Here is a 17,728-nt window from a genome sequence, read left to right as displayed (position 1 = left end):
TTAATCTAAAGACCAAGAAATAATTATTATCATCTTGTAGTTTGGATCATCATAATAAATATAATGCATGCATCCAATAGGATTAAATAACATGAGACTGGAGGATTTAAAAAAGTAATAATTTAATGGAGAAGATGTCATAGTTAATTGCATGCTTGCATGCATGCCTTATATTATGGAACTTCTAAGAAAAGTGGTTGTGCCTTATATTATGGAATGGAGGGAGTATAAAATATGTAATAAATTTAAAATATGTTGTTCAATATAGAGTGAATGATCCTCTAATAAAATTATCTGCAAAAATATTTTTACTGATGGGTGCAGTACGTTTTGAGAAGCTCTCATCATGCAGCAGCCTTAATCATGGACGGTGTTTCCAGAACCATTTTTGATACACTTTTCTGAGACGGTTATAGGAACGCGTATATGTAATGAGGCATCTCTCGTATATGTTGCTTTTCCTTTTACAGTGAGTAAAAGATGGCAATAAGACGGAACTTGTGGATGTGGTCAGACAATTATAACACGGCCATAGTTGATCTCAAGTGAGTTTGCTATATACGGCGGGGCCCAGTCCCGTAACCCCGTTCTGATCTACTACTTGAAAACTTCCTAGCAGCATCATATCCGTCCTTGTTGACTGATGTCACTTTCGTGAACCCTTCGATCTATGAAAAGTCAAGTACTATATAAGTTTAACAAAACGTGCCACTCCCAAGTCCTAAATAGGAGCAAATTAAATTAAAGCAACAGGTACCACGATGCTAGCTATATATAAGACGAGAAGAACGTTAACACTAGCTAAGCCGCCATGCATGATTTGTACATGTTTTATGCATGCGTACAAATATGAAATATTATATTACAGTCGTCAGAAAAGTGCTCCGTTTTTTTTTGTTAATTGGGAGTAATAAGTATTGAAAGCAAAATATGCGTCGCCACTAACTGTGCTAGCTAATTCCGGAATACCTTTTGCTATATTTTTCATTATGCAGATTAGATGGGCAATATTGTTCATTGGATACGATTGATCTACTCCCTCCATTTTATAATATAAGGTTGATCAAATTTATTGAAAACACAGTAGTATTTTCAACACAAAACAAACATATTATTAAAATATATAATGCAACTTTAGATTTAATAAAATTAATTTGATCTTTTAGACGTTAGTATTTTTTTAAAAAAAATGATCAAACTTTTAAAAATAATTTACTAGGAAAAAGATCAAAAATAACTGATAATATAAAAATGAAGAGTGAAATGCATGGGCGGTCTCTAAATTTGTTCAGGTGTGTCACTAAGGTCTCTGAACTCTCAAAATAATTTTTTGAGTCTCTCAACTTGTCTTATGTATCATATAAGTCCAAATGAGCTCTAACCCGCTTTGTGAGAAGACGTGGTATACCACAGTGACGGTTACGTGTCAGTGGGATCCACATGTCAGACACATAAAAAAATGAAATTTAAAAAGAGAGGAGGGAGAGAGAGAGAGAGAGAGAGGAGAAAATGATGTTTTTAAATTTGAAAAATAAATGAAAAAGGAAAGGAGAAAAAAAATGTTCTTAATTTTTTTCTATATGTGACTGACATATGGGATCTACTGACACATAGGCATCACGATGGCATGCCACGTCAGCACACGTAGAGGGTTGGAGCCTATTTAGACCCACATGACACCCGAGACAAGTACGACGGATCTAAAAATACATTTTAAGAGTTTATGGACATAGGTGACACACCCGTACAAGTTTATGGACCACCCATGCACTTTACTCTAAAGTTTTTTTTGAGAGGAACTTTACTCTAAAGTGAACGGAGTATATCGCAAGTTATTTTGGTTTTGACTTTTGCGGATAGCTCAATTCCAATGATCTATGGATTAACCACGCAAAACTTCAAAGTACGGCAGAATGATTCCGAAGGTAAAAATGACTGGTCATACATTTCTAATCAGTAATAAGACATCAAAACTCAATTTAAATGGCACGTGCCAGTTAGTGGCGACGCATGTTTTTCTTATGTAAATTATCAGAGGGTATAGACGTTTGACTAAATTAGCATGCTTGCTATTCGTATGCTGCCGAAGGGAAACTCTTAGCATTGGAATTCAGGGCACAGAAAGCAGTACATCACCGAAGAATTCGAATTAGGAGGGCTGCTCAGGATTGGAATGGTTACATTCGTTTCATTTATCCGTTGAATCTCTTTATGGATCGCTCCAAAGTGTAAATAGACCAAATCGAATCAAACCATTGAAACCATTCGATTCAAAATGACTCACATGTATAAATGATTTAAATTGTATATATACTTGCTTCTCTGTATACAAAATTTAAATAAATCTAGCAAGTTATATATTATAAACGTGAGTTTAAAAATTTTGAGTCCAAGTTTTACATACATGCATGTACTATGAATTCTTGACCTATTAGTAATGCTTATGGATCCCAAATGTATAAATGGCTCAATTTTTTACAAAGTTATTTTTCATTATAACAAATCATCCCTAAAAGAATTAACTGAATTTGACAAGTTTTTATAATAGTGTAAACGTGAGTTTAAAAATTTTTAGTCAGAGTTTTGCACACATGTAATATGAATTTCTCGGTTTATAAATAATGCAACTCATCCATTTGAACATCGATGAATAACCTATAAATATAATAACTCATGGTGGATTAAACATATAAAACAATATGGATCAAGAAACTCCATAGAAATGGTTTAGGTTAGATCCATATCTTAACCGTTCCGGACAAAAATCACCATCACTATATTATAAATTCATTGTCCGGCCCGACACAACAGGATGCATTCATGGATGCGTGCATGCATCTCTTTCAAGGTTCACGTCCGCCCTCGTGCTACTTTGACCCATGACTACTTCTCTCTCACGCCTTTCTTCGTCCATGCATCTACGGATCTACCAACTCTGCCACACAAATATATATACAAACAAGCATTGATGCATGTATTATATATATGTTCGATCACTCCCACACAATTCTCCAAACCAAGAGCACATAACGTATCCAGGGCAGAGCAGCATATCGATCTTAGAATTAGCTTTCAGTTCACGCGCATCATACAAAAATGGTGACCAACATGACCCACGATGACTACGTCTCCCTCTGCCTCATGGCGCTCGCCCAGGCGGGCGTCGGGGGTCAGTGGCCGGCGCAGAAACAGCAGATCGACATGGCACCGCCGGCACCGGAACGCGAGCTTCTTCGGTTCCGGTGCTCCGTCTGCGGCAAGGCCTTCCCGTCGCACCAAGCGCTCGGCGGGCACAAGGCCAGCCACCGCAAGCCGCCGACGGCCGCGTTGCCCATGCACGTAATCGACGCGCCGCCGCCGCCGTCGGCCGAGGACACAGCCTCGTCGTCGACGACGACAACAACGTCGGGCGGCGGCAGGCACAGGTGCTCGGTTTGCCACCGTACCTTCGCGACGGGGCAGGCGCTCGGAGGGCACAAGAGGTGCCATTACTGGGACGGGCTGTCGGTGGTGTCGGTCACGGCTTCGGCGTCAGGTTCCGGGTCGTCGAGCGTGAGGAACTTTGACCTCAACCTGAAACCGGTGCCGGACACGGTGGCCGCTGGCGTCAGAAGGTGGGGAGAGGAGGAGGAGGTGCAGAGCCCTTTGCCGTTCAAGAAGCGCCGGCTGTCAAGCCCATCATTGGAGCTTAATTTATAGTAGCATCTTAATTCATCCTAATTCCTTACTGTCCAGAAATTCATCCGTTTACTTTTTTTTCTTGTTAAAGCTATCCTTTGTGATTAATTATCTCTTCGACCGTCTTTATATTCGTGACCAAGGAAGAAATAATTTCTGAATCATGATTGATGAAGCATCTCCATTCAAGAGTTAAGTTTATGATGCCCCAAGTTGATATTGTCGGCAGTATTACCATATGTTTTTTCTCCAATTTATATCTACTAGAAAAAATATCTGTGCGTTGCAACGGGTGAAAGTTATCTTAATCTTATTATTGTTCACTGGTGGAGAAACCCTTTGTTGTCCCGGTTTGTAACCCCCTTTAGTTCCAGTTTCCAAACCGGGAGTACCGATCCGGGACTAAAGATCGCTATCTTTAGTCCTGGGTGAAATAACCGGGACTAAAGATCGATCTTACCAACCGGGACTAAAGATCGAGCTGACCTTTTTTTTTTGCATGGCCCTGTTGCTGCATGGTTTATATATATATATAAACCATGCATATATATGTTTCAATACATATATATGCATACATACATATATATATATATATATATTATATTATATTATATTATATGTATATATGGTTCAGTACATATGTACATGCATAATATATATGTATTTGTACATATATATGTTATGCAAATGCATATATGTGTGTGTGTGTGTGTGTGTGTGTGTATATATATATATATATATATATATATATATATATATATATATATATATATATATGACCAAAATATATTTACATTATAGAAAATGTGTACACATGCATATAGAAACATATGTAGTCATGTATTAATTACAATCCATTATATGTCTTAGCTAGCTACGATTTCGACGTAGTAGTAGTACTCGCTGCTAGCTCAGAAGCTAAGGACCGGTGAATTGTATTTCCGTCGTAGTAGAATTCACCCTTGGGATCAAGGATTTCTTCGTTGATGAATCCCATGAGTTGTTCTTGAACCGCCGCGATAAATTCCTTGTGTGTGGTCAGGTTATCCCTCATGCGAATAAACTATATGAATGTATGAAATTGATTAGTAATTAAACAAGAAATCGTTACGTAATGAAATTTTGAATTTATTTGTACGTACATCGAGCTCTCTTGTGGTGATGATTTGGTCTGCAAGGCAGTGGCAATACTCGCACACGTAGTAGCCGCACAAGTTAGTTCCCTGCTTTTGCTTTGCGCACTACAAATAAATGACAAATTAACAGCGTGAGATCTAATTAATATACACTTGTATGTATTAATTTGAATCGGAGAAATATAAATGTAGAGCATGTGTACTCACAGGAAATTTGAACCTCTGCCTAAGTCTTTCTCTCCAGTTGCCGCGGACCAAATGATGGAACCGATACCAAGCCCTACATGGAGTTTAAAGATATGATTCGTAGTAGAAATAATTAACATAACAAGAATTTCTTAATTAACAGAGGAACTTATACCAGTACATGTCTATAAGTTCGAAAACCTTGTCAAACGTAGACTCTTTTTTATCCATTGAGTCATATACGTTGACAGTGCAGGCCGATTGGTCGAAGAGTAAAAGCACCCAGTGGAATCTGCAATGTGCGTGGGATGTATTACATATGAAACACTTAGCAAGTTCGTACGGGAATGAAATTTGGTATGTAGGAAGACAGTAAAATTAAACTAACTCTGTGTTGTACGGCAACAGTATGAACGTCTTGTAATGCTGCGCCTTCAGGAGATGGACGAGATTGTCCTCTGTTTCTTGTGGATATTGGTCGAGCATTGCGACGTTTACTCTCCGAGGGTCGATGAATCCAGTATCGAAAACCCTCCGCCGTCGGTCCCTTTGAATCTCCATTCTACAACGATAAAAGGGAGTATTTTATTTTATATAGTTTACTTATATACAAGGACCTAATTAATTAAAGGAGACGTAGTAATTAAGAAATATAACTGAACGATATACTTACAAAATCCAGCAACTCATAATAGAGACGTCGAGGGCGTCCAGCTGGTATACTTCGTAGATTCCCTTGAAATTGATCTAGAGAATATCATCTCCTTGCAAGAAGTCCGGGTCCCTGATCCTCGCTCCGATCATCTCTCTACCGGTGGCGCTCATCTCCATGTACAGCTGATGGAACTTGTACATTTGTGTGGGTAGGGACTGCACCAGCTCGGGCTTGACAAGCGCTCATCTCCAAGGAATCACCCCTTTCCCTCGTGTTCGTCCTGGATGCTCTGGAGTCTGCAGGGCGAGTGTCAACTCGTCCCTATCTCTGTCCGGTCGGAACGTGCCCTGAGAGGAGGCTTCCACTGCATCTGTTAGTCATCGCGCAGCCTCTCGTATCTGATCGCCGAAGACCAGTGAGCCATCAGCTGGGTTGAGCGTTCCACCATGAGCATAGTACCAGAACTTCGATCGTTCCGGCCAATTGGCGGTTGCCGGTTCGATACTCCTCTCAATCAAGCTAGCCTCCATCTCCTCCCACTTCGGCATCGCGACGCTATAGCCTCCTGACCCCAAGTGGTGATGGTACTTCTTCTTGGCGGCATTTTCTTTGTTTCTTTCCATCATCACCTGCCCTTGTTCACCTGTCTTATATACAACGAACTCGTCCCAGTGATCCCTTAGCTTTGGGAATGTGTCGAAGTTCGGTGTCTGCCCCTTCAGGATATACTTCTGGTACAGATCTCCCTTGAAGCTCTGAAACTGTTCTGCCATTTTCTTCAGAGTCCACCTTTTCACTTTGTTCTCTGTACCCGCAGGAAGGGTGAATGTCTCGAGCATTGTGGTCCACAGCATCTCTTTCTCCGAATCTAGGACAAAGCTCTCATGATCTCCGCGTGCCCTTGTTCTTCGCCAGTACACCGTACTGACAGGCACGTTATCCCGCACAACCCAACCGCTGTGACGTACATAGTTCTTGGCGGCTTCGGCTGGGGCACTAGGATGTCCATCTTCTTCCACTTCCATTATGATGTGCCGACCCTCAAGCTTCTTCGCTGCACCTCATTGCCCGCGTGCCCTCTTCTGTCCAACGAAGGGTTGACTACCACTAGCCTCCTCCTCCTGGTTCCCCTCCACATCCCTTTCCACGTGCCCCTGCTGGTTCCCCTCCGCATCCCTCTCCACGTTCCCTTCCTCGTTCAAGTACTGGTTTGGATCCTCGTTCCTCTCTTCTTCATTCCAGTACTGGCTGCTTCCCTCCGCGATTGTATCATACAATATCTGTTCCTCATCGTGGTCAGCCATCTGTTGATACAAGAAACATCTGCTAAGTCACGAGACATTTATGTTTTAACAATCTAAGTCATGTATGCTAAGTGTAAATGTAGTACATTAGAACCCTACACAACCTTACGTGCTAAGTCTAATTACAAATCGTGATATAAGCTAAGTCTAGGTGACGTATATTATATAACCCTAGCTAGTAAATAATTATATACTAAGTCTAATTACAAATAAAATAATCTTATATTAAAACTCAAATAATATTACATGCTAAGACTAAAATAATCATGTATATGCTAAGTGTTTTGTGCGTATATGCTAAGTCTAATTAAGACTACAATAGTCAATTGCTAGGAGTCGCACCAATTCCGTAGTCAATAATTACATACTAAGTCTAATTACAAATAAAGTAATCTTATGTTAAAACTCAAATAATATTACATGCTAAGACTGAAAGAGTCATGTATGCTAAGTGTAACTGTCGTATATACTAAGTCTAATTAAGACTAAAATTGTCAATTGCTAGGAGTCGCACCAATTCCGTAGTCAATAATTATATAGTAAGTCTAATTACAAATAAAATAATCTTATATTAAAACTCAAATAATATTACATGCTAAGACTAAAATAGTCATGTATGCTAAGTGTTTCGTGCGTATATACTAAGTCTAATTAAGACTACAATAGTCAATTGCTAGGAGTCGCACCAATTCCGTAGTCAATAATTACATACTAAGTCTAATTTGCAATAAAATAATCTTATATTTTAACTCAAATAATATTAGAACACTACACAATCTTATATGTTAAGTCTAATTACAAGTCTAATATTCTTAATTGCATTACAAATATAACAATCATTTATATTATTACGTCACTTGCCTGCACGAATTCCTTCTAGGGCTAGCTCTTCCACTCCGGCTTGAGGGACGACTCGGACAACACGTCTTTTCTGCAAGATACAAAAAATATGTATTAGGATAAATGCGAAGTAACATATATATATATTGCATTTCACGTTCACGTTCGTTCACGTTCGTTCGCTCGTTCACGTTCCCTAGCTCGTTCACGTTCGTTCGCTCGTTCTCATTCACGTTCGTTCTCGTTCACATTCATTGTCGTTCTCGTTCACGTTAATTCGTTCGATCGTTCTCGTTCTCGCTCTCGTTCGTTCGATCGTTCTCGTTCTCGTTCACGTTCTCGCGGCAACGTACGTTGACGTGTTCGTTCTCGTTCACGTGTTCGTTAACAGCGGTGTGGCGGCATCGGGCCGACGCTTGGCGCGGCGGCATGGCGGCGGCGGCGGCGGCGTTGCGACGGCGGCGGCGGCGGGGCGTTGCATGTGGCGGCGGCGTGGCGCGGCGGCGAAGGCGGCGGCGTGGCGTGGCGGCGAAGGCGTTGCGCGCGCGGCGGCGAAGGCGGCGGCGTGGCGTGCCGGCGGCGGCGTGGCGCGGCATCGTCGTGGCACGGCGTCTCGTGGCGGGCGGCGCGACGGAGAGAGAGATCGAGATCGGAGATCGATGAAGGGAGAGGCGGCGGCGGCTCTCACCCCAGAGATGCGGTGGCGGAGGAGGAGGCGGAGGCGGCGGCGAGGACGACGAGCTCGAGACGACGGCGAGATACGGCGGCGTCGGTGCGGGGATTTGCCCTAGGCAGTGGCGGTGAAGGAGAGAGGCCGAGAGAGATCGATCGGCCAAAAACGTTAAGTGTTGGTGGAGAAGACGAGGGCGCACCGGGAAAATATATACCCCCGGATCTTTACTCCCGGTTGATGAGAACAACCGGGACTAAAGATATCTTTAGTCCCGGTTGTTCTCATCAACCGGGAATAAAAATCTTTTCCCGCTATTTCCAAATTCTTTTTAAACCCGGTTAGGGTTAAGAACCGGGACTAAAGATTATAGCACTGCATATTATTTTCGCTTACATATGTGTTTCTAAAATAGAAGTTAATGCATTAACATTATTTAAAGTACAAAGATTAATGACAATTACTTCGAAAAATTATTTTTGTCTGTAATAAATTAAGTGGATAAATCGTAATAAGCAAATATATGACTTAAAATTAATAAAATTTCCAATAATCATATATACTTAGCATATGAATGATATTATTAAATTGGTAAAAACTCTAATTAAGATATGTATGTACATACTGCATGATTTAAAATTAATAAAAATTGTAATCATCATATATACTTAGCGTAGGAATTATATTAAATTAAATGTTAAAAACTCTAATTAACATATGTAAATGCCACATGCATGATTTAAACCATTTAAAAATTCGAATAGTCATATATAAGTAGCATATGAAAGATAGTAAATTAAATTGTGAAAACTCTAATTAACATCTGTAAATGCCACATGAATGATTTAATACTTTTAAAAATTCTCTAGTCAATTATAATTAGCATATGAATGATAGTCAATTAAATGTAGCATATGAATGATAGTAAATTATGCCATAAATCAATTGATTTATATGGATAATCAATACATCCAAAATAGTTTACATCGTGTACACAATAATTACGGCATTACATCGGCGGTGACGGTTGACCGCACGTACTTTCTCCTCACTATTGTTCCCTCCTTGTGATCGCTGCGTGAGTAAGGGGTGTCTTCATTTGATAGGAGGATGCTAGGGTTAATCGTCACCGTGAAAGGGGGTTGCCCATCCAACTGATCGTAATCCTCGTCAGTCTTGTCCTCAACTCCGACGATTTTTCTTTTGCCTGGGAGAACCACTTGACGCCTAGGCTCGTCAGGCCCTCTACCCTTCTTTCCTTTGCTAGACATGTCCTTCACGAAAAAGGCTTGCGTTACATCATTGGCAAGGACAAAAGGTTCGTCCGAGTATCCAACCTTGTTAAGGTCAACAGTTGTCATACCACTGTCGTCAATCATTACGCCTCCACCAGTCAACCTAACCCATTGGCACCGGAACAGAGGAACCTTGAGAGGACCATAGTCAAGTTCCCATATATCCTCGATGGCACCGTAATACGTGGCAGTTGTTCCATCGTGTCCCATGGCATCGACACGAACAGCGCTGTTTTGGTTCGTGCTCTTCATGTCTTGGGCTCTCGTGTAGAGTGTGTACCCATTGATCTCATATCCCTGGAAATGTCGCGATCGACCCAGACGGTCCCCTCGCCAGGAAGGCAAGTTGTTAGTTGATCGACTCGTTACCCATGAGATGTTGTCGTAGCCACGTGGGGAAAGTATCAATGTGATGCCGTGTAATCCATGCATCGGACTTACCGATGTTCCTGGTGCGAACTAGAGCCAAGTGCTCCTCGATGTAAGGAGCTACCTATGAAGAGTGTTGCAGAACAGTGAAATGGGCTTTACGGAATAAATTGTTGTCTACCGTCATTATTCCTTTCCTTCCGAGAGTTCCCTTTCCCCGTAGTCTCCCTTCATGGCGTGATTCAGGTACCCCGATTGGGCGAAGGTCTTCGATAAATTCTACGTAAAATTCGATGACCTCCTCTGTTCCATAACCCTTGGCGATGCTTGCCTCTGGACGAGCACGGTTACGAACATACTTCTTTAGAACGCCCATGTACCTCTGGAAAGGAAACATGTTGTGTAGGTACACAGGCCCGAGAATACGGATCTCTTTCACAAGGTGACAAAGCAGATGTGTCATTATATTGAAAAATGAAGGTGGAAATATCAACTCAAAACTGACGAGACATTGCACCACTTCATTCTGAAGGGCTTCTAATCTATCCGGATCGATGACCTTCTGCGAAATTGCGTTCATGAATGCACATAGCTTTGTTATTGTTGCCCGGACATTGTCTGGAAGGATACCCCTTATTACAACTGGTAGCAGTTGTGTCATCAACACGTGACAGTCATGAGACTTTAGGTTTGTGAACTTCTTCTCCTTCGTGCTTATTATTCGCTTGATATTCATGGAGTATCCAGACGGTACCTTTATACTCTCCAAGCATTCAAACATACTTTCCTTCTCTACCTTGCTAAGAGTGTAGCTGGCTGGACTCAAGTAATGGCTTCCTTTCTCCTTTTGTTCCGGATGAAGGTCGCCGCGTTGTTCCATATGCTTCAGATCATTACGTGCTTCCAGTGTATCTTTCGACTTTCCGTATACACCTAGGAAGCCAAGAAGGTTTACGCAAAGGTTCTTAGTGAGGTGCATCACGTCGATTGCGTGGCGTACGTCCAAGAATTCCCAATATAGTAACTCCCAAAATATAGAGTTCTTTTTCCACATCGCCGCGTGATCATCTTCGCTCTCTATAGGCTGGCTTCCAGGCCCCTTTCCGAACACTACTTTAAGATCTTTAACCATAGCAAACACTGTTTTCCCGCTGCGATGTTTAGGCTTCGTACGGTGGTCGGCCTTATGTTCGAAGTGCTTGCCTTTCTTCCATACCGGGTGGTTTGCTGCAAGGAATCGACGATGACCCATGTATACAACCTTCCTACAGTGCTTAAGATACGTACTTTCTGTTTCATCCATACAGTGAGTGCAAGCCTTGTACCCCTTGTTGGACTGTCCGGATAGGTTGCTAAGTGCAGGCCAATCGTTGATGGTTACGAACAGCAGCGCTCGTAGGTTAAACTCCTCCTGTTTGTCCTCGTCCCACACGGGGACACCTTCCTTCTTCCACAACTGTTTAAGATCTTTGACCAGTGATCTTAGGTACAGATCGATGTCGTTACCAGGTTGCTTGGGGCCTTGAATAATAATCGGCATCATTATGTACTTCCTCTTCATGCATAGCCAGGGGGGAGGTTGTAGATACACATCGTAACGGGCCAAGTGCTATGGCCGCTGCTCATCTCTCCAAAAGGATTCATGCCATCTGTACTCAAACCAGACCGTATGTTTCGTGCGTCCTTTCCAAATTCTTTAAATTTTCTGTCGATGTTTCGCCACTGCGAACCATCGGCGGGGTGTCTAAGCATCCCGTCCTATTGACGCTCTTCAGCGTGCCATCGCAACATTCTAGCATTCCCCTTGTTCCTGAACAAACGCCTTAGCCGTAGTATTATAGGGAAATACCATATCACCTTAGCAGGAATTCTCTTCTTTGTTAGTTGCCCGTCAACTTCTCCTGGATTGTCTCGTCTAATCTTGTATCGTAGTACTTTGCAAACAGGGCATGCTTCTAGGTTCTCATACTCCTCACCGCGATATAGGATACAATCGTTCGGACATCCGTGAATCTTATGAACTTCCAGTCCTAACGGGCAGACTATCTTCTTAGCCTCGTACGTTGTCTCGGGCAATTTGTTTCCCCCCGGAAGAATGTTCTTGACGAGTTTCAATAAATCGCCAAATGCCTTGTCACTAACCCCATTTTTTGCCTTCCATTGCAAGAACTCCAGAGTGGTATCCAACTTTTTGTGCCCCTGCTCGCAACCTGGGTACAACGAAGTTCTGTGGTCCTCCAACATCTTGTCCAATTTATGGGCCTCCCTTTCACTTTCGCAGTCCTCCCTGGCGTCCTGCAACATCTGACCAAGATCATCCGCAACGTCGTTACCATCAGCAGCTATTTCCTCCTCGCCCGTTTGATTTTCTTCAAATCCAACATACTGAGCAAAGTCCGGAATGTTGTCGTCTTCCACTTCATCTTCTTACATTTCAACACCTTGCTCTCCGTGGGATGTCCAACAGTTATAGCTTGGCATGAACCCCGACTCAAACAAGTGAAAATGAATAGTCCTGGATGCAGAATACTCATTCTGATTCTTACAATTATTGCAAGGACAACAAATAAAACCCCTTTGCCTGTTAGCTTCGGCCACTCTCAACAAATAGTGCACGCCGTCAATAAACTCTGTGGACCGCCGGTCAGCGTACATCCATTGCTGATCCATCTACATGAGTCAAAAAAAACCGTACACAAATAATTATTCTTACAATAATGACAGTCATACAATAATTATAAGATATCTTTATTCATACAAAAATCATAAAATATTACACCAAATAATTCTTAAAAACTATTTGTAAAGTTTTAAACTAATTTTAATGTGTTTTACTTCTTTTAATTTTCATTTTAGTTTGTTTTCTATTATTTAAGATTAACTTTCACTAGAGTTTTCCTTCTCAACTATTTTATAAAACCTTGTTTAGCAAATGAACTAAATTTCTATATATTCTTTCTTCCCCACACACATTTTCTCTCTCATCAACTTACAACTAAATTTTGGAGACAAAAAAAGTGTGCAAAACATAGGTGCAAATGTAGTATGACAAAAAAAACATTGGAGGATGAAGTTGCAAACTTTTTAGGCACCTCCGATTTGTATGTAATCACCAAAATAAATTCAATAGAAATTTTGGCATGACCTCCCCTCTTTTTTGAAGAAATTTTGAAGCTTGCTCGGGCAGCTGGAGGAGGAAGAAGACATATATATAGGGGTGGGACTTTAGCCCCGGTTGGTAATACCAACCGGGACTAAAGATCACCAGGATCTTTAGCCCCGGTTGGTAATACCAACCGGGACTAAAGATCCCGGGGGGGCCTGACATGCCCTGACAGCATTCGAACCGGGACTAAAGATCATCTTTAGTCCCGGTTTTTATTTCATCCGGGACTATTGTGGAAATCGGCCGACCGACGAAAGATGGTTTCTCCACAAGTGGTTATACGGTTTGGCTAAAGTGAAATTCATTGTAGGAATTTGCTTGGATATTGTTTTTACAATATAATGAGCTACAATTAAGAGTCCGATCGTCTTAAATTAGCATGCGGGTTTTTTTAAAGAGATTTCGTACACGACTCCTTCTATATATATTTCCAAAAGTAAACGAATTTAAAAACCTACTCAAATACAAATATGTAAAAACGAATGAACTTAAAAACCGACTCAAACACGGATGACGTACCAAAGTACCGGTAAAAACATCTTCAATTTTTATAATAGTAGAGATATTTATATCTATATCTAATTAAAAAATACGTAAGGCTTCCGCAACCCCTTCGACTATCCGGCCCCTCCCTCCCGCGATCCCCCTCCCGCCCCTTCTCTCTTCTCTCCCTCCCTCCCAGTGCCCCTATCTCTCCCCCTCCACAGCAGCCCCTCTTCTCCCTTGCGCCGCCCCTCCTCTCCCTCCTCCCTCCTTCCCTCCCGACACCCTCCCCCCATCTCTCCCTCGCTGCACATGCTCCCCCTCCCTCTAGACATCTCTTCTCCCAGGCGCCCCTCCTCTCCCATGCGTTCCCCTCCATCTTACACATTCAAGAAAAACAGAACCTCCTCGTTTGGGAATATGTTTTGATGTATGTCACACCCCAATCCGACACCGCCGTACAACGGCACTTGACAAGAGCGTGTCGTAGGAATAACGGCGCGAACCGCTTTCTACGAAACCGCTATCTCAGTACCAGTCCCAGGACATAGTGCTGGTACCCACGGTGACAAATATGAATCATTGCAAATCCTTAAAATAAATAGAGGACTTATTTACCTTAACTTAGGTTGCAGCTCAGACAGCCTGAGAATGCAACCGACGACACGGACGAGGAAACTCCAACAACAACAGCAGCAGCGGAACCAACGAACTAACACCCAACACCACAGGCGACGGCTGGGAACCAGGATGAAACCATAAACTTCACTTCACTTCACTTCACGACGGAGGAACTATATATATTTATATAGAGCAAGGGTGAGTACTTTCGTACTCAGCAAGTCACAGGAATTTAGGTGTTTGATGCAAGCTTGGAAGAGAGGCAAGGTTGTTTTGCAAATCCTTTGTTTGAAATCCATTTTGAAACCACTAAGTGATCTATTTCTTTTTGAGTTTGGATCGAAAAGAGACTCGTGTCTCGATTCGACTTATGAGATGCTTTTCAACAACTCAAATGGTAATGTACCGACCTCCCGGGTCAGATCATTACTTCTTGGCTCCCAGAGCCATTTCACTTGATTAAGCGGCTCCCAGAGCCTTATTCATTTTCTCGGACTCCCAGAGTCCAGCTGCCCAGCAGCACAACATTCCGCTTCCACTCGGGAAGCCTAGTCTATGATGCCCGTCGACATCCCGAATCACACAGATTCGTTTCTGACCACTCAGGTCATCCATCTGCTACATAGGCTGATTCTGGTTACGATTCCCAATCCACAACTTTTCACAAAGCACAGGCAAACAAATCTACGCAACGGGAACCACCTCACATCCGCCCATGACCGTGGGCACGGCTGTTCGAACAGTTAGTTAACCTCTGCAGAGGGGTACACTTTACCCACAAGACACGAACTTACTCCAGACACTGGCCGGTGTCAGAGGTTCGCGACAAAGCCTTTCCCAAGCCGACCCAGGGTTACCTCATGTCACATAGAAGGATCAAATCCTCTCGTAAGTATAGGCCATTTTAGGCATTCACAAATCAATTCCAACCACCTTGATCGGTAAGTGAGCAAGCTTCTTGTCCTTGCCTTACCAAGAACCCGGTTTGTCCGACCCCGCCCCGGTGTTCCCAACTATTGGTATACGAGGTTTCCCTGAACCGACTAGTTACTTAGCCAGGGTGTCCCATTCCACCTTGTGGTTGCACTTTGATTATGCTCGATGAGTTTCCCACAGGAATCGGTCCTTATATGCGAATACGGGACAACGCCACGTAGGCACAGCTCCCGCATCTCGAGTTTTCGCAATTCATTTTATTTTCAAACACACCGACACCACATGTCGGGTTTTCAAGGCTTCACAAACCCATTTCCCAAGTTTTCGACAATCAACGGTGTATGCGGGATATTTGGTACACGCGCTCAGAGAGCACGGATACCAAGGTACCACAAGAGTGGAGCGACAAGGAATCAGGGTAGTACAGCCTACAGGGATTAGTGCGACTACTGAGTAGGTCCGTCGGTTTGGCATGCAAACCGAGGCCAAGCAAATTAAGTGTGTGATTCTAATAATGCAAGTTGCAAACAAAATAATAATGATTTTCCAATTATAGGAGCAATTGGTCAAAGGGTGACTTGCCTTGCTCAAGGTCTTCCTGAGGCTTCACGAATCTTCGAGAAAACCCGCGATCGACGAAAATCCGGTAACCGCAACTATACGCAAACAATCAAAACCTAAACAAAAGACGAAAAAGAAAGACCCTATTTAGACTAATTAATAGTTCCATTAAATAGATCTCAATTTTACGGAATTAATGGAAGTGGAACGGGGTCAATCGGACGAGCGGTTGGGAAGATAGGAATTTTGGAAGGTCAATGGATTTTTCTAGATAAGGAAATGATTTATCGGAATTTTCTGGAATACGAGGAATGGTTTATGGAATTTATAGAAATAATATTCTCAAGAATATTATTGACAGTCACTGACGTGCAGGACCATGGGAAATGATTTATGGAACAAAAGGAAAAAGGATTTATTAAATCCCTTGGAAAAGAAAAGAGATGAGGAATGTGAATTGGACTTGTCTCGGGTGGCATTGGTGCGGCCCTAAGAGATGCGCGAGCGTGGCCGAGGCGAGCGTGCCGGCACGCGGGAGGGAGGCGGCCCAGGGCCGAGCGAGGCGCGGCCCACGCGACGCAAGCCAGTGGACGCGGTCCACCGTGCCGGGCGCAAGGCGGGACCCACAAGGCGGTGACACGGCTCACGCGGGCCGGGTGCACGCATGGCGGCGCGATGGATTGGTGGACCGGGAGACCTTTGACCGGTCTCCCCGGTGCCGGGGCGGCTGAGGTGGCATCCACGTGGACGCCACGTAGGATGGGGAAGGGAGAGGAGGCCGGGAATGGCATCGGACGGCCGGCGAGGTGAGCGACGCAATCCGGCGAACGGCGGGGGGAAAGAGAGAGAGGTGGACACCGGCGGCTAGAGGAGGTCAAGGGGAAACAATTCAACGGAGCGGATTAGCCGGGGAAGGAACAACGGCGGCTGGCGGCGGCGACCAATCTCGCCGGCACGCCGACATGGCCGCGTGCGAGGAGAGCTAAGGGCGCGCGGGCTCGGGCTCAGCTGCACGGAAAGGAATTGCGATGCGCACGCGGTTACGTGGGACCCGATGGTCACCGGCAACGCACACACGGCAGCGTTAAGCGGCGGCGGAAGGGGTGACACGGCGTGGAGGCAAGGGAGAAGGCCGGCGGCCTTGGGGCAGCCAGGGGGAGGTCAAAGGGATCCCCGGGAGCATGAAAGTGAGAGGAAATCGACGCACGTCTGGCCGGCGGCGGCGCGCGACTGCGCACGGCGGCGACGGAAACAGAGCGGACGGCGAGGGCACAAAAGGGGGGCGGGCGACTGGGGCGGCGGTCTGGGCTGGTGCAAGGGGTCACGGGGAGGGTGGTGGTGCGAGGAATTGGCGAGAGAGGAGCTGACGGCGGCGGATTGCGACGGCGGCAACCACCGGCGAGCAAGAAAGGGGATTCCTCGTCGGAGCGGCGGGGCTCGATTCACCGGGGTGGGAGCGTCTACGCGAGGTCGCGAACTCGTTCCACCGGTCGAGAGGGCACGGGCGGCGCCGAGAGAGGCTGGCGACGAGAGGCGGCCTCCGGAACAGAGCAAGAGCGCGCGACGAGCTACGTCGAGCGGGCGGCGGGCGTGGCGCGGCGTGCGGCGGGCTATGGCGTGCGGCGGCGGGCGCGGCACAGCGTTCAGCAAGACGAAGAACATGGTGGGGGCTCATCAACGAGAGAGGAGTGGCGTCGGCGGCGCGGATGGAGTCGGGGGAGCGGCTTGGCTTTTATAGGCGAGGAGGCGCACGCGAGCTGGGGCTTGGCTGGCGGCAGTGCGGTTTCGTGGGCGGTGCGAAAGCGGCGACGGCGAGGATACAAGGGGC

At 44.5% G+C, this 17,728-nt stretch overlaps 1 protein-coding gene and 1 long non-coding RNA gene across 2 annotated transcripts; one reads left to right on the top strand and one right to left on the bottom strand.

Annotated features, from left to right (window-relative positions):
• The first annotated feature begins 3,034 nt into the window (after window positions 1-3,034).
• LOC127768513 (zinc finger protein 36-like) lies at window positions 3,035-3,897 on the top strand. The gene has a single exon (XM_052294109.1). It carries the CDS (start codon window positions 3,097-3,099, stop codon window positions 3,697-3,699), a length of 603 nt encoding a protein of 200 aa, XP_052150069.1. The 5' UTR covers window positions 3,035-3,096; the 3' UTR covers window positions 3,700-3,897.
• Window positions 3,898-4,627: 730 nt separating this feature from the next.
• Window positions 4,628-5,089, bottom strand: LOC127765204 (uncharacterized). The gene is made up of 3 exons (XR_008016095.1): window positions 5,022-5,089; window positions 4,821-4,919; window positions 4,628-4,741 (listed from the first exon to the last, which is right to left on the bottom strand). It is a non-coding gene; the product is annotated as an uncharacterized LOC127765204 (long non-coding RNA).
• Window positions 5,090-17,728: the final 12,639 nt, after the last annotated feature.

The sequence above is a fragment of the Oryza glaberrima genome, chromosome 3 (genome assembly GCF_000147395.1).
Source record: "Oryza glaberrima chromosome 3, OglaRS2, whole genome shotgun sequence".
Taxonomy (NCBI): domain Eukaryota; kingdom Viridiplantae; phylum Streptophyta; class Magnoliopsida; order Poales; family Poaceae; genus Oryza; species Oryza glaberrima.
Note: the sequence above shows the minus strand (reverse complement) of the source record. Positions and strands in the feature narration are given on the sequence as shown.